Here is a 27,448-nt window from a genome sequence, read left to right as displayed (position 1 = left end):
AATCCGACCTTTAGATGTATAATGTGTTCGGTGGTACACAATTTATTAGCGATAAAAGCAACTTGGTTTTAGTTTGTATTTGTTTTTACAAATCAGGTGCGCAAAAAAAGAGGAGAACCACAGCAGACTGACATCTAGTGGTCGCTCATAGGAACACTACCGTAAATACTGTTAACTCTGCTTTAGCTGATTAGCTTCTTGTCGCTACTGTCTTTTACATAAAAAAGAGGTCCAGACGATGTTAGATAAAGTTATTAAAGATGATTATTGAATATTGTGTTTATTAAACAAGAGGACACCGGCACCAGAATAAGATATGGGTGTTTGACACAACGTCATCGTCTCTGGAATGTTCCATCCGGAGAGCAAACGGTGTCGCTTTAAATGTGACTATGTCACACTTTCTACTTTTACACATGGTCAAAACTCAATTTTCTAATTTGGGGATGCAATTTGGTAATTTTATGCGCATGTATAATATTAGCATGTAAGGACCAGACGGTGACAGAGTGTCCCTTTTCCCTTTTAATGGTAGCGTCCATGGGCTACCAGAGGCAGCCAAATATTTGACAAACTAACAATCGCTGTGTTCTCCCCCCCCAGTTATCGTAAAGTGTGTTAAAGTAATTACTCGTTTAACAATAAAAACACACTTCAACTCGATCACCTGTGCGGCCCATACATATATTTATCTGCCAGCGGGATGTCAACACCGGCGAGACGACGTTTAATGAGAGATTTTAAACGGTAAGCGAGACGAAAACAACAAGTAGCTAGCGTTAGCATCCCAAGGCTAGCCTGTCAGCGTCGCCAACATTGATCAAATTGTCACAACTCCCGAAGAGTATTAGTCTCACGACTGTTTGGCATTTACTTGTGCTATCCTATAATCGTGTATCATACTGGCGGGCGCGCAAAGAAACATATATAAACCGTATTTTGCCAAGAGAGTTAGCATGTTTAGCTACTAGTTCTTCATACACGTTGCCATTCAAGGATTGAAGGTGCTACGTTGACGTACCTCACCTTTATGGCCCTTCCTTCTTAGTAACTGACCTAAATGATCCCCAATATCAATGTGTCATCTATACACACTATTCAGATTATAGTGAAAACAGTTATTACTCAGTGTGGATTTTTAAATATTGTACAATTATATTAAATTGTGTGCTTGTTTGAATATTAAGACTGCAAGAAGATCCCCCAGCTGGGGTCAGCGGGGCTCCATCGGAAAATAATATCATGGTATGGAACGCTGTCATTTTTGGGTAGGTTTTTTTTTTTTATTCTAGACTATAAACTTGTTACAAGACATGCCTACTGAAAAATGTCTAAATAACTTATGAATAACTTATTTCTTTCAGTCCAGAGGGAACTCCTTTTGAAGATGGTAAGTCATTTTTCTTGAAAAGTACATTTGAAACGAGGACCACCATATGATGTCCTTATATGGTGCTGATTTACTCAACTGCAGAGAATACCAGCTACCTATGATTTAAAGTCTTTAATTGTACAACTTGTAGCATGACTGGTTTTCCTCAAAAGGTTCAGTGTTTATTATCACTATTTGAGGAAATTCTCGTTACTGCTCACATTCACATGCTCTACTTTTCCCTCCAGGGACTTTCAAACTTACCATTGAGTTCACAGAAGAGTATCCAAATAAGCCTCCAACAGTGAGGTTTGTCTCCAAAATGTTTCATCCTAATGGTAAGTGAAAGACTTGATTTATTGGTTGCGTCTCCTGGCTTGGTCATTCATGTGTTCATTTTTCAGTATACGCCGACGGCAGCATATGTTTAGATATACTTCAAAACCGTTGGAGTCCCACTTATGATGTATCTTCAATATTAACTTCTATACAGGTACCAGTTGCACGCAGTGACAATTTCAAATGTGCTCATCCACTGAGATCGCTTTTATCTTTTTATCCATAGTCTTTACTGGACGAGCCGAACCCAAACAGTCCGGCTAACAGCCAGGCGGCACAGCTGTACCAGGAAAACAAGCGGGAGTACGAGAAGAGGGTTTCTGCTATTGTTGAACAGAGTTGGCGTGACTGTTGACCCATGTTATCATCTGTCACCAACAGCCCCGAATCATCTCACAAAGAAAAAATATCCCACTCAGTATATACCATATATATATATATATATATATATATACACACACGCGTCCCTGAACTGTTGGTTGCTAAGTTTGTACTGTTTGTGGAAGTCATTTCTGCAGAATGTTATAAAAAAGTTAATGTACCTTGTTATATCTGGGTTACTTCCTCTGGTGGCTGCTAACTGTATGTGCTTGCTGTGTGGTTTGCTGTGACGATACACACTTTATTTTTGAGTGTTTCTCCTCCTCTTTGCTTTTTTCTTCTGCCTTCTGGAAGCCTTTCAAGTGGGACATAACCCGACACAGCCACCCCTCTAACACAGTTGCCTTTTCTTCATATTTTTGTTTTGAGTACTACACACACACACACACACACATAAGACATAAATGGCCCTTTTTAGGTTTCATTAACAGAAGACTGAAGATATTTCACAATCAAAGCATTTGAACTGATACATGATTTCAGGTTCCTTGAGAGTTTGCACTTGGTAACCCATGTAACAAACTCCATTTTCTTGTAAATAAATGAATATACATCAGTTGCGCTTGTTGCTTTTCACTGCACTTAACATTTTATTGAAGCCAAGCCTGGTGATGTCAGATTTATTCAGTTCTGACAGCTGTGAAGACGACTATAGCGCCGATGGCAATGTCTGCCATTAAATAAAATGGCTGATGCAACGCTCCTACCATGAACAAAAAGTGCTACCATAGTTGTGAGTATTGCCTGATGCATTACTCCCATTACAGTAAATGGTTCCATAATCCATTGGTTACACGAATCACCTAACATGAAATGTTAACACACAGTGAACAGTCTTATTTCTGGCTTACGATCATCGTCAAGATCTAGTACTGAAAACAAGTGTGTCCAAAAAATGTTAAGGTTATGAGCAAAGGCGGGGAAAAAAAGGTATTTTGTTGGAATAGAAATGCAGGACCCCTCCAAGCCTTACCTGAAAGAGTCCAAAGCACTGGCTTTATCTCACATACGTTTGCCTGGAGTGTGATTGGTTCATGCAAATCAGTGCAAGGCCTGAGGTTTGACCAGTTCATATCGCCCCACCTGTCCTTCCTGAAGAAGCTGGCCAATGAGCTGGTCTGTGTCCACCCTGCGGCTGACCACTAGGAAGCGCTGCTTCCCCTGTCCGTACGACTTGCTCCTCAGGCCATACTTCTGAGATACCTGGTGGATCTGCTTGCGTTCCTCATTGGTCAGGTCAGTGGAGAAGCGGAGGTCGTCCTGGCGGTCTGAGCTGACGTACTTGCGAATAATGTCCTCAATGTCCCGTTTGCTGAGGTGGCTGCATTTGTCCGCGTCCATGCCCAAACCCTCCCTGGAGAACTGCTCCTTGACTCGGATGGGCTCTGCAATGCCATCTCCGTCTCGGCCCAGGCCGCCTCCCTTCCAGCCCATCTTGCGCAGCAGCTGGTTCCCAATGTTGTCTTCCTTAATCTCCTGCCTCAAGGCCTCCTCACTGGAACGACACTTTATCTGCGAGCGGGATATGGCGTCATTGTGACCCTCCTTTCTCAGGTTGGATTTGACCACAGCCTGTGTCTGTCTCAAGGTGGCCAAGGCCTCCTGTGCTGCAATGTGCTTCACCTGCTTCTTAGCTCCGACGCCTGCTGCCACAAACTGTCCTTCCAAGTAGACCTCACACCTCCAGCTGTGATCGGGTAAGTAGATGAACTTGTAGTCGGCTGAGACTTTGTTAAACTGAGCCGTGTCATTGATGATACAAACGGCATTGTCCGAGTTTTCCAAGATGACCACCTCGCTCAGATGCTTCTTTTTCATGCCAGGTTGTCCAAACTGTCCAAAGTGTCCACCCGAGTCTGACTGATAATTTCCTCTTGCGTCCTGCGGCTCATGCTGCTGCTGGTGCTGGTGGTGGTGGTGTTGTCGTGACGCCTGGTTCATGCGCAGCTTTTCTAGCGCCGCTCTTGCCGCAGCATGCTTGGAGTTCTTTTTGGTGCCAGTGGCCTGCGCTACCATTTCATCTTGGACGTAAACGCTGCACAGCCAGGAGCCATTGGGCAGTGGCTCAAACTTGTAGTCTACTTTCATGTGACTGAAGGCTGCAGAGTTGTTGAGTATGCAGATGGCGTCTTGGGCGTTGTCCATAACCACAAACTCCGTCCAGTGCTTCCTCATGTCGGGCTCATAGGGGCCCTTAAAGCTGGGGTATCCAATGTTCTCTGGGTTCCAGAGGGAAGGTGTCAAGACCGGGGTGGGGCAGTGCGTCTGGCACACAACCACGTCATTAAGCATTGTGTGTTTGTATTTGCGCGGCACCACACAGACCTCCACCGGCTTCATGAAGAGTTTGACGGCATGCTCGGAGGCGCGGTCCCTCGCTCCGTTTTTACTGCCGGAGTATCCAGTGGCTAGATACACGCCCTGACATCTCAGCTCGCAGGCATAGCCGTCCGCCGGCACTTTGCGGTTCTTGGGTAGGTCGGCCTGAGGGATGTCTCTCAGGTTGACATAAATGTACTGAGGGTTTGTCTTGCACGCCTGGATGCTGCGACTCAACATGAAGCTGTAATTTGGAGTGTCTGTTCCAGTGGCGTACTGAGGGTCCCAAAGAGCACCGGACAAAGCCGACGCCAGACTGGCGATGAGCCGCTGCTTCTCATCTAGTGTGCACTGAGATATGGGGAGGGGCTGTGATGAACCCCCCAGCTGGGAGGTGGATGGACTATTGTATGTCCTGTTTTGAGGCCGGTTGGATGATTGGCGGTCCTGGTGGCCATACCCCAAACCCTGACGTCCGGAGTCCCACCCACCTGATCTGTTCCCTCCCCCGTATCCATTGTACCTGTGGGGCTGCGGGTACAAATCTGAATTTCGAGAGCTATGGGCTTCATACTTGTTTGTGTAGTCCTGCTGCATTTTCGCCATGAAGTTTGAGGACCCGCGGCCTCTGTAACCTAAGCCGACTGAACCACCTGAAGAAACATCACAGTTTCTCTCCCGGTCTCGATCTCTATGGGAGCCCCAAGAGTCAGAAGTGTATGAATGCACTCTATCAAAAGCAGGCCTGAGGGAGGAGCTTTGAGCCCTGCCGCCGCTGCTGTAGGACGCATGTTCAAAATCCCTGTCTCTAGCAGCATACAGATTGCTCCTTCTGGGCTCCTTATCGTTCTCCTTCTCGTCAGGGCCATTTCTTACTCCTCCTCCTGCCCCTAAACCTCCACCACTGCTGCCGCTGCTGCTCACAAACTGCACAGGCTCGAATCGCGGTCTGGAACCAAACTTTGACACAGGCATCTTCCTCATTGGTTCTTCTCCTGCAAGAATATGACACAGGCAAATCATTAAGGAGACATACGTCATGCAAAACACATACGCAACATATGTGAATGGATTGGAATCTACAATTTAAATTACTGAGCCACTAAGCACCTATCTATAGTGGTGTGACAAATTGTTCCCTGACCTTTCCTGATTTCTTCTTTTTTTAATGTTTGTCACACTGAAATGAAATTTTCATTAATCGAAAAAAATAAAAACCCAATTTGCCCTGTGTGAATAAAAACATACGTTTACTGTGGTTTATCACCCCCCCGAGTTCAATTTCTCTAGCCACACCCAAGCCTAATAATTGCCAAGCCGGTTCTCAATCAAGAAATCACTTCAATAGGACCTGTCTGACAAAGTGAAGCACACCAGAAGATCCTCAAAAGCTATCACGTCATGCCGCGATCTAAAGAAATTCAGGAACAAATCAGAAAGAAAGTAATTGAGATCTTATCAGTCAGGAAACGATTATAAAGTCGTTTTTAAAGCTTTGGGACTCCAGTGAAGCCATTAGCCACAAATGGAACAAAAACATGGAAGAGTGGTGAACCTTCCCAGGAGTAGCCAGCCAAGCAAAATGACCCCAAGAGCGCAGCGACGACTCATCCAAGAGGTCACAAAAGACCCCACAACAACACCCCGAGAACTGCAGGCCTCACTTCCCTCAGTTAAGGTCAGTGTTTGTGACATAAGAAAAGAAAAGAAGCAGAAACAGCCTGCATGGCAGAGCTCCAAGACGAAACCCACTGCTGAACAAAACCAGTATTGTCTCAGTTTAGCCAGAAAACATCTCCATGATCACCAATCATTTGGCTCTGTGGTCTGACGAGACAAAAAGTTATTTTTGGAGGGTTTGCGTCCCATTACACATGCAGTTAGATTTGCATCAGTGACTGCATCTTCCTTAATCACACGCACAGGCATTGCAGTTTGAAGATTTTGTAGCAATGTGTGCAGAGGCTGAGATCCATTAGACAAGTTAGCCAGGCCACATTCAATTGGGAATTACTGTTCAGAATTGTCCAATGATGTATTGCATTCATAGAAGGACTTTTGCGTTTGATTAACAGACTTTTTATTCACTAACTCAAAAAGCACACGTTGTATGCTGGTAAAAAATGACCTCTAAAAAATAAAAATGGAATTTGGAAAAATTGAATTTTGCACAAAAAATGGATTTTGTAGGGCCCTAGCTTGAGGTCATCAACAGATGGCCAGACATTCTCCTTCAGGATTTTTTTGGTAGACAGCAGAATTCATGGTGCATTTATTACAGCAAGTCTTCCAGGTCCTCAAGCAACAAAACAGCCACAGACCATCATACTACACCCACCACATTTTACTGTTGGTATGCCGTTTTTCTGGAAGGCGGAGTCACTTTTACACCAGATGTAAAGGGACACACACCTTCCAGAAAGTTCTACTTTTGTCATACCAAAGAATATTTTCCCAAAGGTCTAGACAACGTCTAGTCAAGAAATATATATGTACACGTGTGTGTGAAACCCTAACTTGGGCATTTATTTGATGTGTGGCCAGTTGAAATATTGCAAAAATTCATTTTGTGCACTGTTTGATCTTAAAGGGGACCTATTATGCTCATTTTCTGTGCTTTGTATTGAGTTGTGTACAACAGAGCAGCTACGTAACATTTCACATGAAAATAAAACATTCTAATAACATTTATGGGTCAGAAAAGTGGAAAAAGCATAGTAGGTCCCCTTTAAAAAGTGGTTCTGACTGCTTGACCAAACAATAGGCCTTGAAGAGAGGACGATATTAAGTACCTCTTCTCATCAATAGAATCATGTTTGGATTCATTCAACTTTCATTATTTCCCATGGTTCTATGGTGTCAGAAACCCAACATGACATCACAGGTGGACCAGTGTCCAAGAGCTTGCCAGATTGTGTTGTGTATCACTGGTTAGGTCACAGGCGACCACAAACTGTAGAATGCTCAATAAATAACAACCTTCGTTTAAACAATACTCACTTCCATCAGAAGAAATATGTCTCTTTTTTGCTTCAGAGCTAAAACATGGGTCAAAGGAGCGCATTTCGCCAGCATCTGTCCCCTCTTCCATCCCCCAGCGCATCCGATCACATCCAGGCCATACCTGTGAAGGTCAACAAAAATGTCAGACTTTTACGCAGTGCATAGGAATGGAATATATATTTATACTACTAGTCAAGAGAATTTGATGGCAATGAACAAGGGCAAATATTGTAATATAATACTGTATATATATATATATATATATATATATATATATATATATATATATATATATATATATATATATATATATATATATATATATATATATATATATATATATATATATATATATATATATATATATATATATATATATATATATATATATATATATATATATATATATATATATATATATATGTATATATGCATATATTCTGTTCTCCTATGCTGCACAACTTTAGGGACTGCTTAGCAACTGTGTTGTGCAATATAAACTCAAGCTTCTGTTATTAGTTTACCAATGCTCGTATGTTTATGCATAATTGATGCATGTACAGTATGGAAAAACAGTGAATGCAGCACACAAATGATCAAATGACGGGTGTAGGCCTACAGCACCCTTTGCGAGCTGTCACGTGGAATTTCATTCGTGTCATATTCTTACCTTTAGCCCCGTAACCGTTCTCTGTTAGTTGGTAGAGAACTTCGATATAAAACGAATATAAATACAAAAAACGTCGGGCTAGCCTACTTTGGCTAGCTGGATAGCACGAGGGACTAGCTTCAAGCTTACCACAACAGCAGGAAAAAATGATTAACCTCTTAAATTAACAACCTAGCTCGTGAAGACGATAGCGGCGTTGGGATGCAAGTGTCTTTTTAAAAAGTGTGACCAATATAACCCTCCTTGAAACATAAACAGTTGTGTAGAGACAGAAAGCATCCATTTTCTGGTCCCGCTAGCTAAATCAGTCATGGCGTCAATCACACCACAGGACCCACAATGCTTTGCGGGAGCGGCTGTTCGGACAAGCGCCTGACAGTAGCGTGAAAAGTAGTCTCCAAATGAATTCATGACATTAATTACCACGGCACACAGTCCTTTCCTTATTATTGTTTTACTTTTGTTTTCATTTCCATCATGAATCACCTTATTAAAAACGAAATTACACTTTTTACGCTTAGGTCCAAAAATATATGTGATGGATAGATATTTATTCAATATTTTCTTAACTGAACTTATATTGTTAGATTTTTATGTTATATGCCGTACATATCATAAGAAACCCTGATCTTTTCAGTAAAACAACACACAAAATAATGGTCCCCAAAAGTGTAAAAAAAATTGAATACATCTTTCTTGTTTTAACTTCAGACCAAAGCACAAATATACATATACGTTTTTCATTTTAAATATTTATGTTTTCATTAATACCCCCCCCCCTCAAAAAAAAAAAACAAAATACATGAAATATTTTGAGGTTAATAACAACATTGATTTGGCTGCATGAAGAATTTATTCCAAATACAGTTTTAAAAAGTACATAAAAATACATGGTTACAATGGGAGTCAATAGCACACTAAGGGTCAAGAGTGGCCAAGTGCAGTACAATTTGAATTAACACTAACCAATATATTGATAATAAAAACAATGAATTTAGCAGGATGTGCACATTTGGTTCCCCATTGTGGGGATTAAATGACTGGATTAAGGGATTAATAATCCTGAGAAGACTACACCACATGTTGTAAATGAAAGGACAAAAGATGTTGAATCATATTTTTTTAATTGAAAATGTACATGAATCGGAGTCAACTTAAGAGATATCGAATCATTTGTGGTGTGAGAGGGTTTTCCAACAACAATGACGGACACTAGAAAAATGTTTCTGGACACCAAAATATTACTTGAGCATAGGTAACAAACAACATGTCTTCAATGCACTTCAATACACAAAATATATCCTTATAAATTATATAAATGCATGGGTATGCTTCCTATTTTTGATGTTTTTTTAATAATCCTATCTGGGGGTCACCTCAACTCCACCATGTACTAATATTTGGCAAAATAAGGGAGCTGAAACAAATGTATACTCATAATTTGCACCATTTGGAGGAAACTGCATGAAGAGACCACGGGTTATTTGAAGGGCATGGAAAGGCAAGCGGAAAATAAGTCAGATCACAGCATTATGGAAATAAAAGGAAGCATGCTGAATATACTGTAGAATAGGCAGGTGGAATATTAAAGCACGACGTGTTAACGGAAACAGGACACCTCTCTGGTATGTACTGTAAACATGGCCACCTATTTGTTATATATTGCTTTGGCATAGTCATGACTGCTTCAATTGTGTGATTATTATTACACAGTGTACACCTGTCCATTTTTTGTAAAGTTGCTCTCTCGTAATTCAAATTTAATGTGCAAACCTGTGATGATTTTTCAGGGTCCCCCGTTTTTTTTAATTTTAAGACTGGTTTCCAACCGGCAATCGGAGCTTCATGATACCATGCAAGCCCATACGTATATAAAGGTATGTTTAACAAAAGGAGATGATGCGATGGGAGAGCAGAAGAAAATATACAGCGAAGGGGGGAAAAAAACTGAAAGAAGAGGTAAAGGGTGCCGAGTTGTTTGCTGAAGCTGCCATCCCCCCCTCTTCAGATGGTCAAGACACATTAAAAGAAGCTAAAGAGAGAAAAGACAAAAGAGATGTCGCTGTTAGAGAAGCACAAATCTGGCGTCAGGAGGAGAAAAGTGTGGTTAGAATGCACGTGATTGCCTCCAACACTGTCAGCAAAGTGGACAATGTGTTAGTGACAGCAACAGAAGAGGACATAAAAAGGGGGAATTTAAAGGGACGCAGGAGAGTGGTCCCTCAAAACTGCCAGAATTTGAAGATGGTCCCTTACTCTGTGCAGAGCCAGGGAGAACTGCAAAGGAAATACACACAAACCAGTAAAACCGCCGACCACAAAGCACCTCTGCTGGAAGGAAAAAATAAAAGCCAAAAAAGGGTTTATTTACCATTTGAGAAAATATTTGTCCTTTAAAAAAACAACAGGTACAAACTAAAATGTGCCATCATAAACGCATAGGAACAAGACCAAAAAAAAAATAATAATAATACATACGGTACTTAACATCACATTTGTATATTTCTTTTTCTTTCTTTTTTTATGTGCAAATGTGACTCACAAATACAAAAAACGAAGTATAAAAACACATGATGAGGTACAGGGAGATGTGGTAAAGAGATAACGGCTAAGCCAAACTGTCAAATGATTGGGATGTGAAACGGGGAATTTTAAGAAGTATAAAAGTGAGCATGGGTGAGGATTTATTTGTACATTTTCAAATGCTACGTTTAGAGCTAGTTTTCTGCTAGTTGATGTTCAGCACCGAGCACGTTTATGCCCCTCATAAGAAGACCATTTTAGGGCTACACTGAAAAGAAAATGTAATATTACGAGGAGAAATGTCCTAATTTTATAAGGGAACACTGTTATTTTGCAACTGATAAAAAAGGCTGAAATTTCCCAAGAATAAAATTTCAATATTAGGAATAAAATAGCTGGAACTGTCAGTGTATGAAGACATAATATTACAAAGAAAAGTTGTAAAGTCAACATATTTTCCTCATGCTATAAGGTTTGCTTTTCAGTGTCGCCCCAATTTTTCAAAACACACAAAACCAATTGTGATGCATTTACAGCAAAGTACATATTCTTTCTACCACATCCATTAAATATAATTCGAGTGAGACTCCACCACACCAACATATTACTTTACAATCCACACGCTACATTAACAAAACTCATTTATTTGTGATCTGAACCGTGTTTATCTTCCTTTTCACGTCCCAAGTATGTGACACATGTTTGGCTTTGGACGCGGTACATTTGTGCCCATCATGCCCATATACCCGTCATGTTGTTGTGTGTTAATATGGAATAAAATAAAGCACACTCCACAAACGCCATGCAAGAGAGTCACTACATAGGAAAAAAAGCATGGAATGTATTTTTTGTGTGTAAAAAAAAAGGCCTGTCCAGAAAACCACGTGGTTGTTAGACAAAGCTTCATCCAGCATGAACAAGTGGCATATATATTTGTTTTTAAAAAAAAAAGTCCAGCTGAGCAAATGCTCACACATTTTGGGAGTGGGGTGTGGGGGAATAGTAAGGGATGTTCATTCACAGCAACGTGGCCACAAGGGGTCGCTTTTCTACAGGAATCCTTCTCTGGAAATAAGAAAGAAGGGCCATTATTGCTTTGATGGACAGCACATATCTACACAATTATTATCATCATTGTGATAAAATGGTCATCAAAGGAGATTTAGGCGTACCCCTCCCCTCGTACGTGTCCTGTCATAGTGGACATAACATCTGTCCATCCCTGGCTTTTGTATGTGTGTTGGTCCATAAATGGTCCTTACTGAGGCCCCGAGGCTGCTCTTTGCTCTGGAGTGACCCTTTCAGCCTTGAAAGGCTCTTTGTGTGAAAGACGCTACCCAACAAAAAGGAGACTGTGGATTTGAGGAGGACAGCTTGGGCAGGCATTCAAATGAGAGGACGAGATCATGAACCGGCTCATTTAGAAGGGAGATGGCACGTGGGTGATAAGGATTTGACTGACAGCCTTGAACTCATGACTACTGGAAGGATGTTTTGTCAATTTGGCATTCAAGCTTTGATTATTAGATTGTTAATTATTGGCCAGATCTTACCAGAACAAGTGACTCATGCAGCATGCAGCCACTGCAGGAGCAGTTAACTAGAAAATAGGATGGATGCGCTGTGCAGTAGATCATACATGCACTCACAGCTCCACACTGCAAGTAGCACTTAGTACTAAAGTTGTGTCCTACAAGATGTCTAGCACCAGAACCCAAACCCCATATGCAAGAAAACCTCTAAAATGAAACAGTGACCATTTTCCCCCCCATAGGAAATAATGGAAATAGGCCAGGCCTCTTGTTAATGAGCAGAAACCAAAAAAAGCTCAGTATTATGGACACTTGGAACAATTCTGCACTTCTTACTTTGCCGGCCATAAAAGGGAATGCTTGGATGAGTTTGGTGTAGAAGAACTTGACCACTATCTATCAGATATTTTCAGGATGTACAATACTTACTTCTTCTTCTCTTTGTCTCTCTTGAGCGTGGTGGAGCCCCCCGCCTGCTGGGCCTGATTCAGCAAGAGCTCAGCTGCCGTCTTTTTCTGCTTGAACGTGTTGAGCTCGTCGTCCAGGGACTTCTTCTTCTCCTCCAGTTTCTTTTTCTCGTCCTGGTGCAACTTCTTCAGGCGGTCAAACTTCTCGTGCAGCTACAAGGGGGAGATATTTGTGAGGAACGGACACAAAAAAAAAGACCATAAATTGGTCCAATTATACCCAGGGTATTTATTTACTTAAACTGCACAGAAAATAAGGCTTTAATTGGAAGCAGACAATAATTGGAGAGAGGCTGTCGTTTATAGAATTTGAAAATGTAATAATGATTAAGAGTGCATGAGAAAGTGGAAAGTAAAAGACAGCCCTTCTTGACCACATGGTCATTTACAACCAAGTATACACAGCAGTAATAGAGGTTGGTTGCTCCAAAAACATGCTCGTTAATTGGTGACTCCAAATTGTCCAAATTGTATGAATGTGAGTGTGAATGGTTGTTTGTCTATATGTGCCCTGTGATTGGCTGGCCACCAGTCCAGGGTGTACCCTGCCTCTCGCCCCAAGACAGCTGGGATAGGCTCCAGCTCCCCCGCGACCCTTGTGAGGAAAAAGCGGTAGAAAATGAATGAATGAATGTTCCACATGACATCATGCAATTTAAGGTAAATGTACTTCTTTTCAGTGTATATTCCAGCATACTTAAATGTATACTACTCAAATTGGACATCTGAATTACCAGTTACCAAGTGAGTGATAAGAATATCCACTTGATGTTTTTCTTTACCATCCTGTTTATTTACACACACACAATCAAGCCGTTTTTGTGATGTTCAGAGAGTCCATGAATGCATCTCGTATTCTTGCAATGACGATGAGGACGTGTCGTTCCAGGATGGACAGGCTAGAGACGTGTGTGATATGGTGTTGGAATTGATGTATTTGGTCAGAATGAAGTTAGAAAGGAGCGTGGAACTGTGTGGGGACGCTCCACTGTGTTTTACTTTACTTTGCACTTTACTGTGCCGTCAGAGGCGTGCTTGCTCTAGTGGGTAGGAGTTAATATCACCTAAATATTTATGTACATTCCATCCATCCATCCATTTTCCTCCGCTTATCCGGGTCCGGGTCGCGGGGGCAGCAGTCTCAGTAGGGAAGGCCAGACCTCCCGGTCCCCGGCCACCTCCTCCAGCTCCACCGGGAGGACACCAAGGCGTTCCCAGGCCAGCTGTGAGACATAATCCCTCCAGCGTGTCCTAGGTCTGCCCCGGGGCCTTTTCCCAGCTGGGCATGCCCGGAACACCTCACCAGGGAGGCGTCCGGGAGGCATCCGGACTAGATGCCCAAGCCACCTGAACTGACTCCTCTCGATGTGAAGGCTCTACTCTGAGCCCATCCCGGATCTCTTAGGGTGAGTCCAGCTACCCTACGGAGGAAACTCTTTTCAGCCGCCTGTATCCGCCATCTCATTCTTTCGGTCATGACCCAGAGCTCATGACCATAGGTGAGGGTGGGAACATAGATCCACTGGTAAATTGAGAGATTTGCCCTCCGGCTCAGCTCTCTTTTCACCACGACGGTCCGGTACAGCGACCACATTACTGCAGAGGCTGCGCTGATCCGTCTGTCGACCTCACGCTCCCACCTTCCCTCACTCATGAACAAGACCCCGAGATACTTAAACTCCTCCACCTGGGGCAGAACCTCATTCCCAACCCGGAGGGAGCACTCCACCCTTTTCCAACTGAGAACCATGGCCTCTGATTTGGAGGTGCTGAGTCTCATCCCAGACGCTTCATACTCAGATGCAAACGCTGAAGGTCACAGCCCGAAGAGGCCATAAGCACCACATCATGTGCAAATAGCAGAGATGAGATTCTAAGGCCCCGAACTGGACTCCCTCAACACCTCGGCTGCGCCTAGACATTCTGTCCATGAAAATTGTGAACAGAATTGGCGACAAAGGGCAGCCTTGGCAGAGGCCAACGTTTACCGGAAACAGGCTCGACTTGCTACTGGCAATGCGAACATTTATATGCGAATATTTATGTAATTAATTAAATAAATTAGTTACCACCATTAACGCCTTTATTTTTGACAGCCCTAAAATTAATTCATAAATCATTGCTGTGTTTGAGAAGAGCCTATTATTAGTAAAAACATTCTTTTATTTATGTATTTTTGACCTAAATCAAGATTTTCAAGCAACACAATGACTACATGAACTAAAATACTGGTATAAGACACTCAAAAAAATGAACGAAGACACATTGATATGTGATATTTGTGTCAGTAATGACCTGTTGGTGTTGTATAGTTGATGTTTTAAATTCTGATGTTCTTGCATGCACCTTGCTGTTAATGTTGGTGGATAAAAAGGAAGTGTTGGTATCGTGGGAGTGTGTGTGAATTGAACACTCCAATTAGTAGGGTTGGCAATAAAACTTGAAAAGAGCATCAGACTGTGTGACTCTATAAGAGCGCTACATTACATTATTACAGTCACTACTAGAAGTCCCGAAAGTAAAAAAAAAAAAAATGAAACAACAATAAGGAACTTTCCCAATGCTAACATGTGTGTGTACATTATGTCTATTATATGGGGGAAAACGACTGTAAAGTTGACAATATAGGTGTTATTATATAGAGCTGTATTAGTGTCAAAAATCACATTTAGAAGGTTGTAAATAGGATTTTCTATGCTCAAACTAGGAAAATATTCCATTCATAAATAAGGAAATCCACTTCATGCAAATGTACTTATCATTGTCAGTTCTGGAACCAATTAACTGCGATAAATAAGGGATGACTATGTGTCTTTTCAAGATAGACTACAATGACACAAACCTCTTTCTCTGCTTCTTTTAGCTCCGCCTCCTTCTCTTTAACTCTTTGGACAAACATTTGCCGCATTTCTTCTTCCTTCTTCTGCAGCTCACCCATGAACTCGTTCCTCTTAGCTTCATACGTTTCCTGTAGACTAGAATAGTGAAAAGGAGAGTTAACACGGTAAAGCATGAAAACAAGTCAAGAAAGCCGTCCTGCGTCTGCTACCTGAAGGGCTTGCTGTCGGGGTCTGTGTCCTTGAAGCCCATCTCCTCCAGCTTGCAACGGCGGTACAGCTCATAGTGGCGCGTGTGCGTCTGCTCTCGCAAGTCCTCCATGTTCACTCGGATCAGCATCTCTCGCAGTTTGACAAAGTCACAGTGATTCTCGTTTTCCACTGTGCGCATAAGACATATCCAGTTAATACAGTAATACAGCTGTGATTAGTTCATGTCCAGTGTGCTCTGTATTGACTGTGGTTAGCAACATGATATAGACATCATGTGTCACACCATGGGAGTGCATGCCAAAACATGCCCTGATATTAAGAAAAAGCCCTGCCCCCCAACCCCCCGCCCCCCATAGCGGTATCAGTCTTTACATGTTATGACACTGTCGTGTACAAAAATAAACAAGGTGTTTATGTGTTGACTTACAGCTTTAAAGAGGGTTTTTACATTTCTTTTCAGCATTACTTACCCTGGAGTTTATCAACAAATACATTTAAAGATGGAGCAGCTCATATTGGCACAGAATCTGTGTTAAAACTTGACCTTTGCTTCAAACTGATACACTACTGTGGCTGCTGGCTACTTGCACCACATTGTTATGGATCGCTGAACAAGTCAATTAGAAATCAATTCAAAGTCCATTAGTGACATGCTCTTAACAGCTCAACATGCTGAATGAGGTTGTATGTACAAGATGGCTGCAGGAGGGAGAGGGATCCGGCAGCACAGGAAGTGAAGCTGACTGACTTACCTTGCACCGTACCCCAGGGATACTGGCGGGCCTTCACCATCTTGTTCCCAATCTTCACCTCTTCTGTGCTGCCCACCACTGCAAACGGCAAATGGCTCTGTGGAGCAGATTGAGATGTGTTGGTCCAATGCTTCAGCTTCCTTATGTCAACGGAAATAACACTAAAATATCCCAAATAAAGCTGACTATAAGCATTTCATTTCACTATTAGTGGACTATTAGTGTACAGTGCATCCGGAAAGTATTCACAGCGCTTCACTTTTTCTACATTTTGTCATGTTACAGCCTCATTCCAAACTGTATTAAATTTATCTCTTACCTCAAAATTCTACACAAAATACTCCATTATGACAATGTGAAAAAAGGTTTTTTGACATGTTTTGAATTTATTAAAAATAGAAAACAAAAAAATCACATTTACATAAGTATTCACAGCCTTTGCTTAATACTTTGTTGATCCACCTTTGGCAGCAATTACAGCCTCAAGTCTTTTTGAATATGATCCCACAAGTTTAGCACACGGCTTTTCTATTTTTAATAAATTCAAAAAAAGTCCAAAAAAAAACTTTTTCACATTGTCATAATGGAGTATTTTGTGTAGAATTTTGAGGTAAGAGATTAAATTAATACAATTTGGAATGAGGCTGTAACATGACAAAATGTGGAAAAAGTGAAGCGCTGTGAATACTTTCCGGATGCACTGTATGTCTAAAGGGCTGTTATAATGTTAAAACCCACATTTAGAAGGCCATAAGCAACAGCTATAACTATAAAAATGTTCCTTTGAAAAGGAATCCCACTTGGCAAAAATTCACTCATCACAGTCGGGTCTGGAACTAATTAACCGCAACTGACAAAGGATTAACTGCTTCTAGTCCTCCCCTGACAAACAAAAAAGCGTGACAATTTGTCTGAGCACTCCTACTGTGCTGCCTGCACTATTCAAAATATCATAATTGTTTTTTTACCCCAAGAGTTGTACAGACTTTGAAAAGCCAAATCACCACTAAAGTTGGTACACAACTTTAGAGGACTGACAAGCAATTGGAGATGCCACCGAGGTGCATGCCAATACAACAGTCGACGACATAGCACTTCGATGTAATGAAATGTAACATTTGGACGGATCGAGAAATGGAGTTAATCCTAAACACTCTACTTCAATGTAACAATATTTATACAAATTACCTCATGTCAGTTGCTAGCAACACTGTGGCACCATGCAAAGTAAGAGAGCCAAACAAACAAAACAAAATTGGTGGTCCCAGGCTTCACTGAAACAATGAAAAGTTTTAGAAAGTCTTTCCCCGCAGGCCAATGTTTGCCCAAATATTTGTTTAAACACACTGTCTTTACCATAACAAAACTCATTTTTAAAAATACCTTTGCATAGACATAACCTAAGAGCAAGAACTTCCCAAATGTCATGGGTTCCAACAAACTCATGTGATCTATTTTTGCAAACACCCAATGAATGAACACAGAGAGACAAGGCAGATGTTACTGGAAGTGTTTTTGTCTCATGTGCGGAGAGGCTGTCAGCTTGCTGCAGGCTGAGCTGGTTGACCGTCTGCAACAACTAAACTACATGAGACATCTCAGATGTCGCCTGTCTACATTCTACACTGCATGTAATGTCTGTGTGTGCCTTACGTTCATGGTGGAGTTGATCTCGGCTACGGACTCGTCGTCAGTGGGGAACTGGTAGATCTGAACGCCGTTGCTGACGAGCTCACTGGTGATTTTGATCTTGAACTTGGTCAGCTCGCTCTTAGAGATGGCGTCAGACTTGGCAACGATTGGGATAATGTTGACCTACAGGGTCAGACAACAAGATGGCGCTACCGTGAGAATTCACAATCATTTAATACAGTTTCAAATAAAGAGTTGCCTTTGTTCAAAAAGTTCCACGGAGACATTTTAGCTCAAGGTGCATTGCTACTTGTCCTCTACAACCACTGCTACTGTGAGAACTATACACTATTACACACTGTATATAAATGATGCTATAGTCATCTTAAGATGCAGCAGCAGACTACTGAACACAAATGTATCCCTTGGATCAATGCGAAGGCTGCCTCTATGTTGCCGCAGGCTCAGCTGCTCTGGCAAACACTTGGGGCGTCCATGCAAATAAGCCCCAGATGAGCAGATCTCACATAAAAGCAGTCAGCTGATGAGCAGCGAAGTCACATGGGACGACGTACATGGCCCCTGAAGGCTTGTGACCCATGAGTGGAATGGAGGAGGCCATAATGTGCCATAGCAATCCTGCCATTTTCATTTTTAATCGTGATTAACAGTCATGTCATAGTTTTCCATCTGGATTCAAATGAGAATGTCATTTGGAATGGGTCTGATCTTTGCCTATGCATTTATTGATTTCAAAATACTGGTCTTTTACATCAAGCTGTACAAAGGTGAGGTTGTGGGTTAAAAGAGCATTCAGTCATTTTCTACCACTTATCCTCACGAGGGTCGCGAGGGGTGCTGGAGCCTATCCCAGCTGTCTTCAGGCGAGAGGCGGGGTACACCCTGGACTGGTCGCCAGCCAATCACAGGGCACATATAGACAAAACCACATTCATACCTATGGACAATTTGGAGTGGCCAATTAACCAAGCATGCATGTTTTTGGGATGTGGGAGGAAGCCGGACTCCCCGGAGAAAACCCACGCATGCACGGGGAGAACATGCAATCTCCAGAAAGATGGCCGAGGGTCTCCTCGCTGTGAGGCCTGCACACTAACCACTCGGTCGTCGTGCAGCCAGTAAAAAAAGCAATGATGTCACGGCCCCAATGCATCCAAATAATATTGTTCTGCTGACATTCCTTATGTGGCTTCCAATCCTGGCTCAAGGCACAACACACTTAGTGGAATTGATTCAGGGTGAGTGGGAGAGCCTAATCAACTGTCAGTGAAGCACATTGTAGTACGCCATGCAAACATACACTAAACAACAGCATGGAACTCACCTTGCTATCCAGCTTCTTCATGGTCACCAAGTCAAGGGATTTGAGTGAGTGTCCCGTGGGAGCAATGAAGTAGAGGCATGCGTGGATGCGGGTGTCATGGTAACTGTGTAGTGTGCGCTTGATCTTCAGCTCCTCTTGAAGATACGCTTCAAACTGGGCATCGATGAACTCTACGATGGACTTATAACTGTGGAAGACACACAAGAGCACGCATGAAGGAGGATTGTGTCCACCCTGTCCTGCTCGTCTGCATGTGGGAACGTACCTGTCTTCCTTATTAATCTGGTCCCCGAAGCCCACGGTGTTGACGACAGTGAGCTTCAGGCGCACGTTGCTCTCCTGCAGCTCGTAGGTGTTGGACTTGAGCGTCACTCCAGGCTGGCTGTGCTGGGTGGGGTCACCCTCAAACTTGGTGTTGAACAACGTATCCATCAGAGTGGACTTGCCCAGGCCCGTCTCGCCTGGACAATAAGATAATGAGCGGTTTAATCATTTTTGAGGATACAGTTCAATACATATGCATGAGGGGCTGGGTGGGCATATATGATGGTGTACAATTTGATACTGACCTGTATATGTGATGGGCACAATAAGAATGATATCGATTGTGTGCAGTGAATTGCTCATTATTGGGTTATGAGGCAATAGTTTCCCTATCAAGGACATTTTGGGTGAAGCCCGACCCTTGTGTTACCTTTAGGGATGCACTGATTCACATGTTTCACTTCCAATCAGATACCTGACTTTGGATATCTGCTGATACCAATAAAATTACGATACCAGAGCTCTGTTTGCTTTAACGTGCACCCACACCAAATGAATATCACGTAGCTGTCTCCACTAGAGCCTGACCCTTATTGGTGGGCCGATTAATCAGGCCAATTATGACACATGGCCCATTAAACAACATCGGTGAACATGTAACCGATATATACTTAAATACTTTTTTCTGTTCCTGTGTGTGTCTGTGCTTCTTCCTGCCCGAGTATCAGTTATCTCTGCTTTTTTTCCAGCCCCCAATATCGCTAAAGGCCCAAGAAATCCCATATTGGTCGAGCTCTACTGCTGATAACCTTAAAGCACAGATGTAGCTCATAGATCTGCAGGCGGTATTGGACATTTCCAATACAAAAATGACACCGGTATCAGAACCAGATACCGCTAATGGATCGGACAGGCCTCATCCCTATTATGTTTGCATCAGCCTGCTTAACGGATTGCCACACGTTTTTGGGTGCATCCTAGGCTACAAGTATTTTCATTATTTATTTGTGTTTAATAATGCACTAATTAGAACGACAAAATTATTGAAAAATTCTTCAAAATTCTTGAAGCTGTGATGGTGGGCAACATGGGAGGGCGGACTTGGCACTTTAATATTTACATGTAGCATCATGTATCATATATTATATGTATCAAATCTGGTCACACATGGAGAAGTGCGAGCAAGGCAGACAGGCGATTCTGGTGCATGCTTATCAAAATTATTTTATATTTATATTATTAATATTTTATAATATTTTAAATCGTTTCAAACTCATTGTGGTCAATATGTATGTAAATAACCTATATATGGTTCTGTGTAGTGTATATCGTAGATCAGGGGTGCTCACACTTTTTCAGCATGCGAGCTACTTTTAAAATGACCGAGTCAAAATGATCTACCCACTACAAAAATGCAAAACATCTATTTATTTTCAAATGTATTGAGGATTATTTGTACGTACAATGTATGTTGATGTACCTTACATAACCAAATGAGCCAATATTGCAAAACACACATAATTAACTATTAACATTTTTTGTAATTACCTGAGTTTACTTTGATGACTTGCACTGAATTGAACCAGCCAGGGATGCATAGTCCGGACAGTAGCTGCTGATAGCCAGCCTCAAGCACACTTCCAAATGTTTATCAGTCATGGATAATATCCGTATCATAATATCTGTATAATATTCCATATCCGTATGGAAGTGATATGTTTTTTGCCTTTTTACTTGGTCCAGTTTTTGCCTTTTTACTTGGTCCAGCTCCTTCACTCATGTTAGTGACCATAAACTTTAGCGAGGGCTTAAAATCTCGCAATTCGCCGACTAGCTTAGCACTTTGCATCGTTGTTTACGCATGAGCGGTGACCTAAAGGTCAAAATTCAGTTGTCATCTGACTGGTTGTCCTGTATGTCAATCAAGTAACGGGGATGGATGATAGGCTGACATCGTAAGTTCTGCTGCACTTAGAGACGTTGTTTGATTTGATTGGTCGCCCGAAGGGCAACATTCAGTTGTCATCTGAATGGCTGCCCTGTATATCAATCAAGTGACGGCATTGATGCTGGGATGATATTTTTTTAATGTCACGCCGCGATCGACCAGCGATCGACCAGTACCACCTCCGCGATCGACTGGTAGCTCGCGATCGACTTAATGAGCACCCCTGTCGTAGATAGATTACTTAAAACGTCTTTGCCTTATTAAAATGTCTCTCTAAGGTGCGGTGGCTTTTATTTTGTAGTGGAGCCCCACCACGATCAATTACATATCGCAGAACCCCTGATGAAGAAGGGGAATCTGTGAGTGTGCCCAAGATTAATACCATCTTTTATTGCTTGTGGGCTTTTGGTCAAATTACAAGTGAAGCCCAGTCGTTGAGAAAACGTGTTACATTCATGACTTCACCTCAGCCTTTTCGCCTGCATAAATGCACCCAAAAAGATTCCCTATTCTTGTAAGATTCACTGAATAATGATGATAATGATGCAAGGGCGGTAAATGGGAGGATGGGTCAAACAAAAACTATACATTGACGTGAATAGACATAGAGAGCAGCTTGTTTGCTGATGTACTCTGACGTTCATTTATCTTCCAGGCAGTCAGATGACTCAGTTCGCCAGCTCCCTCTGTAAGAACTTCTATTTTTAATTCTTCACGGCCCTGACTCTGACATCTATGTCAGCCCATTTTTTTGTAAAATAGCACATGATTTAGCAAACGCTTAACCACTCCGGTGAATCTTAGCAATTTGGAATTAAGGTCAATTAAACCACAATAGCTTTACATCAATGCGATGTCACATCACCACCTGGATCAACTCATTTCATTTATGTGCAGCGAGTCTCCTATATATATTAAATCATATTGTTAGGGAAGGTGTCAATCTAAAGTAATAAGTGTGGTTGGAAAGGCTGAATGGGCAGCAGTTGAACACACAACATGACCACAGGAAGAGCAACTCCACACTGTTCAATTACTGTCTTATGACATTACTGAGGCCATAGCAAATGTTGTCACATGTGACTGTGTACTCACCGACGCAGAGGATGTTGAAGCAAAATCCATGATTGACAGATTTGTTGACCAGCTGGTCAGGCATGCTGTCAAAGCCAACATGGCCGGCGAGAGGTACGGCACGGGCACCTTCTCCCTGAACACAACAAAAAACTATTATTGCACTATGGCATACCTTTTCAACAGGAGGCCCGGGGGCCAAATCTGGCTCAATACAGTAAAGGTTTGGAAACACACTGACTTGCGGAGATGTACTACGTATTCAAAAACAAAATGTGCTCCTGTTGTATAGTTGATCTTTGGCTAGTGATTTCCACAGTACTGTCTTAAAAACAGTAGAATGCTCCTGTCATATTGAGGATCTATGATCTATGTTTTTGTTTGGGGGTTTTTTGCAGTAGTTTTCCTTGTTAGACATTTCTGCTGAGACATGCTGACTTCCTGTTTCCTGGACGCTTCACTTTCTTCTTACATTAGGAAACCACAAAGCAACAATGTGTATTTACATCGTATTGCTACTTTTAATAATATACTCTCACTGTAAAGCGCCAATAGTAACATTTTACCCATTGTCATTTGCAGGAAGATGCTAATTTTCGACAATTGAATTGTGTGTTTTTAGTTAAAGCAGTGGTGTAGAACTGCACACGATCATATTAAGTCTAGTTATACATGTTAGACAGGTTTCTAATATTTTGGGGAACTACACGGGACAGTTAAAACATTATAAACATCTCAGGATGCAGTACAGTTCATCCATGAGAGTGCCCATCAAAACTGTCTTGCATCTAATCACATCTGCTGATTTCACTTCAAAATAGTGAAAACCACAAAGCATTGAACGCATCATGCTCACAAACAACAGAAATGGGGAACGAGACAGGTTTTATCCAAGAGAAAGGAGAAGGAGAGCAGAAAGACAACTGATCCCTGAGTTGCATACTATGGAGTATAATACTACATCATCAGGGCTAAACTAACGATAGCGTGTGCGTCTTTTGTTGTCTTTTCTAAAAGCAAAAGTTTCAATGATGTGGTAATGATGGTTTTGCCTGTGAAAAGAGACAGACTTATCATGAAGCTGATAGATAAATGCTACCAGCGATTACACAGTATGCAGCCTCTCGCTGGACCAAAGTGGTACATCTCTGCCTGAGTGTAAAATCACAGTGGAAGTGAGTGGGCGTGTGGCTGCTGCCGTTGGTGATGGTGGTGATAGTGGTGGTTTGCATGGCAGCCAACATTAGCAAAGAATTTAGATTATATGGTGAAGCAAGTGGACGTTAGGCGTCCTAACGTAACACCAGTGTCGCTCAACTATGAGAGGAAAAACATTCCAACCAAAAGAAGGATAAAGATGGTGATCAGAGACTGTTACATTGAACTTGGGTTGGGGAAAAGGATGTATGTCTCTGGCCAAACAACCTTTTGCTTTAATGTGCAACATTCCTACAACCCTTCCTTCTTTTCAAGACAACCACAGCCAAATTCCACACACACTCCGCTGCAGAATGGGTTGTCAAAAACTGCAAAAAGGTGCTATTTTTGGCACATTGTGTGCACAAGTATTCTTTTTAAACCCAACCAGAGTAAAATATGTGGCGTAATTTCATGACATTTGCAAAGTGTAGGGTTAAATACCAAGCAAGGAATGACAACGCCCGACTGAAAGTTAAATTGCATGAGAAGATAACATAACGGAAATGAGCATCGTAGCGGTGCTGAAATGGAGGCGTAACAGAGAATGAATGGCCTCGTTTTTGTCATAAAAGCTAGTTGTTTTAAACATAAGATAACACAAGAGTATTGATTGAATTGACCTGACACAAAGCATTATACGTGGTTACTAATAACAGTGGCAAATTACAGTATTCGCGCATTTCACGATGTAATAATGGAATCATCCATTCTAAATGAGTACAATATATATTTTAAAAAATACTAATGCTAACAGACATTTTGCTAAATCTAAAAGGACGATACTCACAAAGGCGGGCGGTTACAAGCAAACCAAACACAGATTCAAAAAACCTTTCCAGCGCAGCAATGTAATTCTTACACGAGATGAGAGGTATGATATCGTTAATTAATTAATTTACTTATTAATATGGCTACTCACCGCTTGCCTCGCTATCTCCGTGGACGCCATTGATGGTAGCCGTTAGCTGAGCAGCCCCCCCGAGTGTAACCCTGGTAGAGCCGCTGAACGAACACAGAACCAAATGCCTCCCCCGGAATGTACCATCAGATGTAAAAACGTTATTTAAGCTAAAACGTTAAACAATACACCCTACTCGTCGACTACCTGACATGCCACAACCAATTACAGTAGATCTGATATATATTTACAAATTCCCAGCATTAACTATTTTTGAACGATGCGTATGGAATGAACTTCCCTATGAGGTGCGAATGGATTCGTCTGCACAGATAGTACAGTAGTACAGCACATCTAAAAGCCAAATGATTGGAAATGATATATAAAAAATAAAATTATTTAAATTATGACATGCCAAGAATGCAGCAATTTATTTTTACACATTTACACATTTTACACATTTTAATGGCCCGCAACCAGCGACTCCGTTGGAATGTACCACTCCTCAAAAGATTGTATACATTCCATTCTACACTATTCTGTATTTAACGTACAATGTATCACATTTTCTAAATATCAAATTTATTTTGTTATTTTATTCACGAATTATGACAAAATAGATATAGTGCACGTTTAGAATTCCCGGAATAAACTGTTTTCGGGGAGCCCAATTGAAGGAACTCCCCTACAAAGTAGCCTAATGGCGTCGTCCATACAAATGAAGTAACAGTAGAATAGGATAAAACTTTATTCACTGTTACAGGAACAATGAAAATCACTTTAACATCTCTGTATAATTAACAGCATTAAGTTAAACATAAAAGACCAAAGCTTTTTTTATTTAAACATCAAAGGTACACAATTATATAGGACACTGAATGCCGTTTTTAGCAAAATATGACATCACAATTCTGCCTAATCATATATTGTTTTACAAAGGTATTATAATACAAGACTAGACTGCGGGTTCCCAATTTCTATTTCGATATTTTACTTAACTAGTTGCAAAATTGTTTTTAAAATGTAATGGTATGATTATGATTAAATTCAGTTTTGTTATCATAACTATAATTATATGGCAGATCATGTAGACAATCACAGATTAAAACCTCTTGGAAAGCCTCTTTCAACGATTTGGCAGAAAATGAACAAAATGTCAAACACAAACCGCAAGTTGACTCTTAGGTTCACGCCCACTGACATCCGGTCCACAAAGGCAGCCAATGGCGTGAGGGCAGCAAATTTAAAAAGGAGCCGCCTTCGTTTGTTTGTGTTACAACTCTTTTCCGTCTGTGAGGAAGACGCTCATAAAAATCCAGTAAACGCAGGTGATATTTGCCTCCATGTTTTGAGTCTTTCACTTCCGTCTCTCCATTGTTGTGTTGTTTTTATTGTTGACGGAGTAGCATGAAGATCATGCTGCTGCTCGCTAAGCTAGCTAAACTAACGCTTGCTGTATTCATTTGTGTTTTTTCCAAAATGGCGTCCTAACGTTATTAACTCGAAAAGGTTTGTATTGACTGTTCACTATAGAAAACACTAATGCTTGCTTTCCCCCCTCAGATACAATGGCTCACATGATTACAGGGCGTGAAAATGATGGTCTGAGAATGTCTCATCTTGGCTTCAAACCAGGTCAGGAGAAATCAAGTTTAACTTGAAAGGAAGTGAATTGATGCATTTCTCAATTGAGCAGATAAATCCCTGAAGACTCCGGCCAAGATCATGAAAACTCCTCTGGCTCCCGGTCGCAAGGCCTTTGGCGTTGTCAATACACAGTTTTCCACCCCTGTTGTCAAAGTGCAGGAGAAGAAACCTGTGAAGATTCAGGTCAGAATGAGCCGGTATGATTAATGTGCTTTTATTTAACTTTAACTTTCTTTGGTCGCTGCACAGGAAGCCAAAGTCAAACCTCTTCCGCAGAAGAAAGAGTATCCAGAAATTGAGAAAATGATTCCCTATGATCCTTTGGGTGATTACAACTATTTTAATGCTCATCTATCAACACAAAATTGGGCTTCTCCCTTTACCATTTCCCCCCACACATGTCCAGACTTTGAGAAGTACAGTATCCCAGAAGATGTGATTGCTCTCGGTGGAATTCCTCTGGCTGGTCTGATGTGGCTCCCAGAAGGTCCTCTTCCCTCTGAGGAAGTTTCATACCTGGCACCGCTGTCACCTGTAAAGATGCCAGAACGCTCAGGTATCAAGCCTATGGTCATGTCAAGAAGACAATGCATGCAATGGAACCTCCATGGTCCTGTAGGAATCAGTGGAAACTGATTGAATATGTTCCACAGGGTCAAATGTCACTATTACTAAAACCTTTTAGTAACTATACAGAAAGTATCAAGTTGACATTATCTAAGTGTTTGTCATATGATGGTGAAAATGGCCCAGTAAGGAGTTACTGTGATGTAATTGGAGATTATGCCGGATTGTGTTGTTTTTTTTTTTTTTTTCTTCCAGGCTGTGCAGAGCTGGATTCCTTCCTGCAAACACTTGAAGAGCTGACTGTTGACTTTCCACCAGAACCTGATTGTGACTGAATAATACCGTATATAAAATCATGTTTTTGTCTTGTTCATGTTCAGCTTTACTGGAGTATTTTTTTTATAGTTTTAAGCACACCTACTTGCACTGTATATCACTTGTTCAATAAAACTCTTAACATACTTC

General features: G+C 41.5%; 4 protein-coding genes across 7 annotated transcripts; 2 read left to right on the top strand and 2 right to left on the bottom strand.

Moving 5' to 3' along the window:
• The first annotated feature begins 454 nt into the window (after window positions 1–454).
• Window positions 455–2,648, top strand: ube2a (ubiquitin-conjugating enzyme E2A (RAD6 homolog)). Its single transcript, XM_058076308.1, has 6 exons — window positions 455–747; window positions 1,188–1,268; window positions 1,365–1,390; window positions 1,621–1,710; window positions 1,777–1,865; window positions 1,938–2,648. The coding sequence occupies exons 1-6, from the start codon at window positions 704–706 to the stop codon at window positions 2,064–2,066; spliced, it is 459 nt and encodes a 152-aa protein (XP_057932291.1). The 5' UTR covers window positions 455–703; the 3' UTR covers window positions 2,067–2,648.
• nkrf (NFKB repressing factor) lies at window positions 2,649–8,439 on the bottom strand. Of its 2 annotated transcripts, none has more exons than XM_058076295.1 (3): window positions 8,085–8,439; window positions 7,412–7,535; window positions 2,649–5,406 (listed from the first exon to the last, which is right to left on the bottom strand). In XM_058076295.1, the coding sequence occupies exons 2-3, from the start codon at window positions 7,512–7,514 to the stop codon at window positions 3,134–3,136; spliced, it is 2,376 nt and encodes a 791-aa protein (XP_057932278.1). In that variant the 5' UTR covers window positions 7,515–7,535; window positions 8,085–8,439; the 3' UTR covers window positions 2,649–3,133. The 2 variants fall into 2 exon arrangements, with proteins under 2 accessions (XP_057932278.1, XP_057932279.1); XM_058076296.1 differs by having other exon boundaries at window positions 8,256–8,439.
• Window positions 8,440–9,191: 752 nt separating this feature from the next.
• On the bottom strand, window positions 9,192–25,066 carry septin6 (septin 6). Of its 2 annotated transcripts, none has more exons than XM_058076306.1 (10): window positions 24,791–25,065; window positions 22,693–22,807; window positions 19,651–19,846; window positions 19,386–19,572; window positions 18,062–18,223; window positions 16,409–16,505; window positions 15,656–15,824; window positions 15,449–15,581; window positions 12,569–12,759; window positions 9,192–10,116 (listed from the first exon to the last, which is right to left on the bottom strand). In XM_058076306.1, the coding sequence occupies exons 1-10, from the start codon at window positions 24,818–24,820 to the stop codon at window positions 10,107–10,109; spliced, it is 1,290 nt and encodes a 429-aa protein (XP_057932289.1). In that variant the 5' UTR covers window positions 24,821–25,065; the 3' UTR covers window positions 9,192–10,106. The 2 variants fall into 2 exon arrangements, with proteins under 2 accessions (XP_057932289.1, XP_057932288.1); XM_058076305.1 differs by lacking the exon at window positions 9,192–10,116 and adding an exon at window positions 10,129–11,672 and having other exon boundaries at window positions 24,791–25,066.
• Window positions 25,067–25,907: 841 nt separating this feature from the next.
• On the top strand, window positions 25,908–27,445 carry pttg1 (PTTG1 regulator of sister chromatid separation, securin). 2 transcript variants are annotated; one of them, XM_058076610.1, is made up of 6 exons: window positions 25,908–26,097; window positions 26,333–26,404; window positions 26,466–26,599; window positions 26,666–26,741; window positions 26,823–26,972; window positions 27,239–27,445. In XM_058076610.1, the coding sequence occupies exons 1-6, from the start codon at window positions 25,914–25,916 to the stop codon at window positions 27,316–27,318; spliced, it is 696 nt and encodes a 231-aa protein (XP_057932593.1). In that variant the 5' UTR covers window positions 25,908–25,913; the 3' UTR covers window positions 27,319–27,445. The 2 variants fall into 2 exon arrangements, with proteins under 2 accessions (XP_057932593.1, XP_057932595.1); XM_058076612.1 differs by having other exon boundaries at window positions 26,002–26,087.
• Window positions 27,446–27,448: the final 3 nt, after the last annotated feature.

This window comes from Doryrhamphus excisus, chromosome 6, assembly GCF_030265055.1.
Source record: "Doryrhamphus excisus isolate RoL2022-K1 chromosome 6, RoL_Dexc_1.0, whole genome shotgun sequence".
Lineage (NCBI taxonomy): Eukaryota > Metazoa > Chordata > Actinopteri > Syngnathiformes > Syngnathidae > Doryrhamphus > Doryrhamphus excisus.
The sequence above is the reverse complement of the archived record's forward strand: the minus strand, read 5'-3'. Positions and strand labels throughout refer to the sequence as shown.

Bases quoted from the DNA above. Each gene is read 5' to 3' on its own strand.
- septin6 (XM_058076305.1), bottom strand. From the start codon at position 24,820: ATGGCGTCCACGGAGATAGCGAGGCAAGCG. The intron at 16,506-18,061 runs GTAAGGCACACA...TCTGCTCCACAG, and splicing joins AGATCAACTCCACCATGAAC to AGCCATTTGCCGTTTGCAGT. The intron at 15,825-16,408 runs GTAAGTCAGTCA...TTATGCGCACAG, and splicing joins TCCCTGGGGTACGGTGCAAG to TGGAAAACGAGAATCACTGT.
- nkrf (XM_058076295.1), bottom strand. From the start codon at position 7,514: ATGCGCTGGGGGATGGAAGAGGGGACAGATGCTGGCGAAATGCGCTCC. The intron at 5,407-7,411 runs GTGAGTATTGTT...ATATTCTTGCAG, and splicing joins ACATATTTCTTCTGATGGAA to GAGAAGAACCAATGAGGAAG.
- ube2a (XM_058076308.1), top strand. From the start codon at position 704: ATGTCAACACCGGCGAGACGACGTTTAATGAGAGATTTTAAACG. The intron at 1,269-1,364 runs GTAGGTTTTTTT...TATTTCTTTCAG, and splicing joins TGGAACGCTGTCATTTTTGG to TCCAGAGGGAACTCCTTTTG. The intron at 1,711-1,776 runs GTAAGTGAAAGA...TTCATTTTTCAG, and splicing joins CAAAATGTTTCATCCTAATG to TATACGCCGACGGCAGCATA.
- pttg1 (XM_058076610.1), top strand. From the start codon at position 25,914: ATGAACAAAATGTCAAACACAAACCGCAAGTTGACTCTTAGGTTCACG. The intron at 26,600-26,665 runs GTCAGAATGAGC...GTCGCTGCACAG, and splicing joins AGAAACCTGTGAAGATTCAG to GAAGCCAAAGTCAAACCTCT. The intron at 26,973-27,238 runs GTATCAAGCCTA...TTTTTCTTCCAG, and splicing joins AAAGATGCCAGAACGCTCAG to GCTGTGCAGAGCTGGATTCC.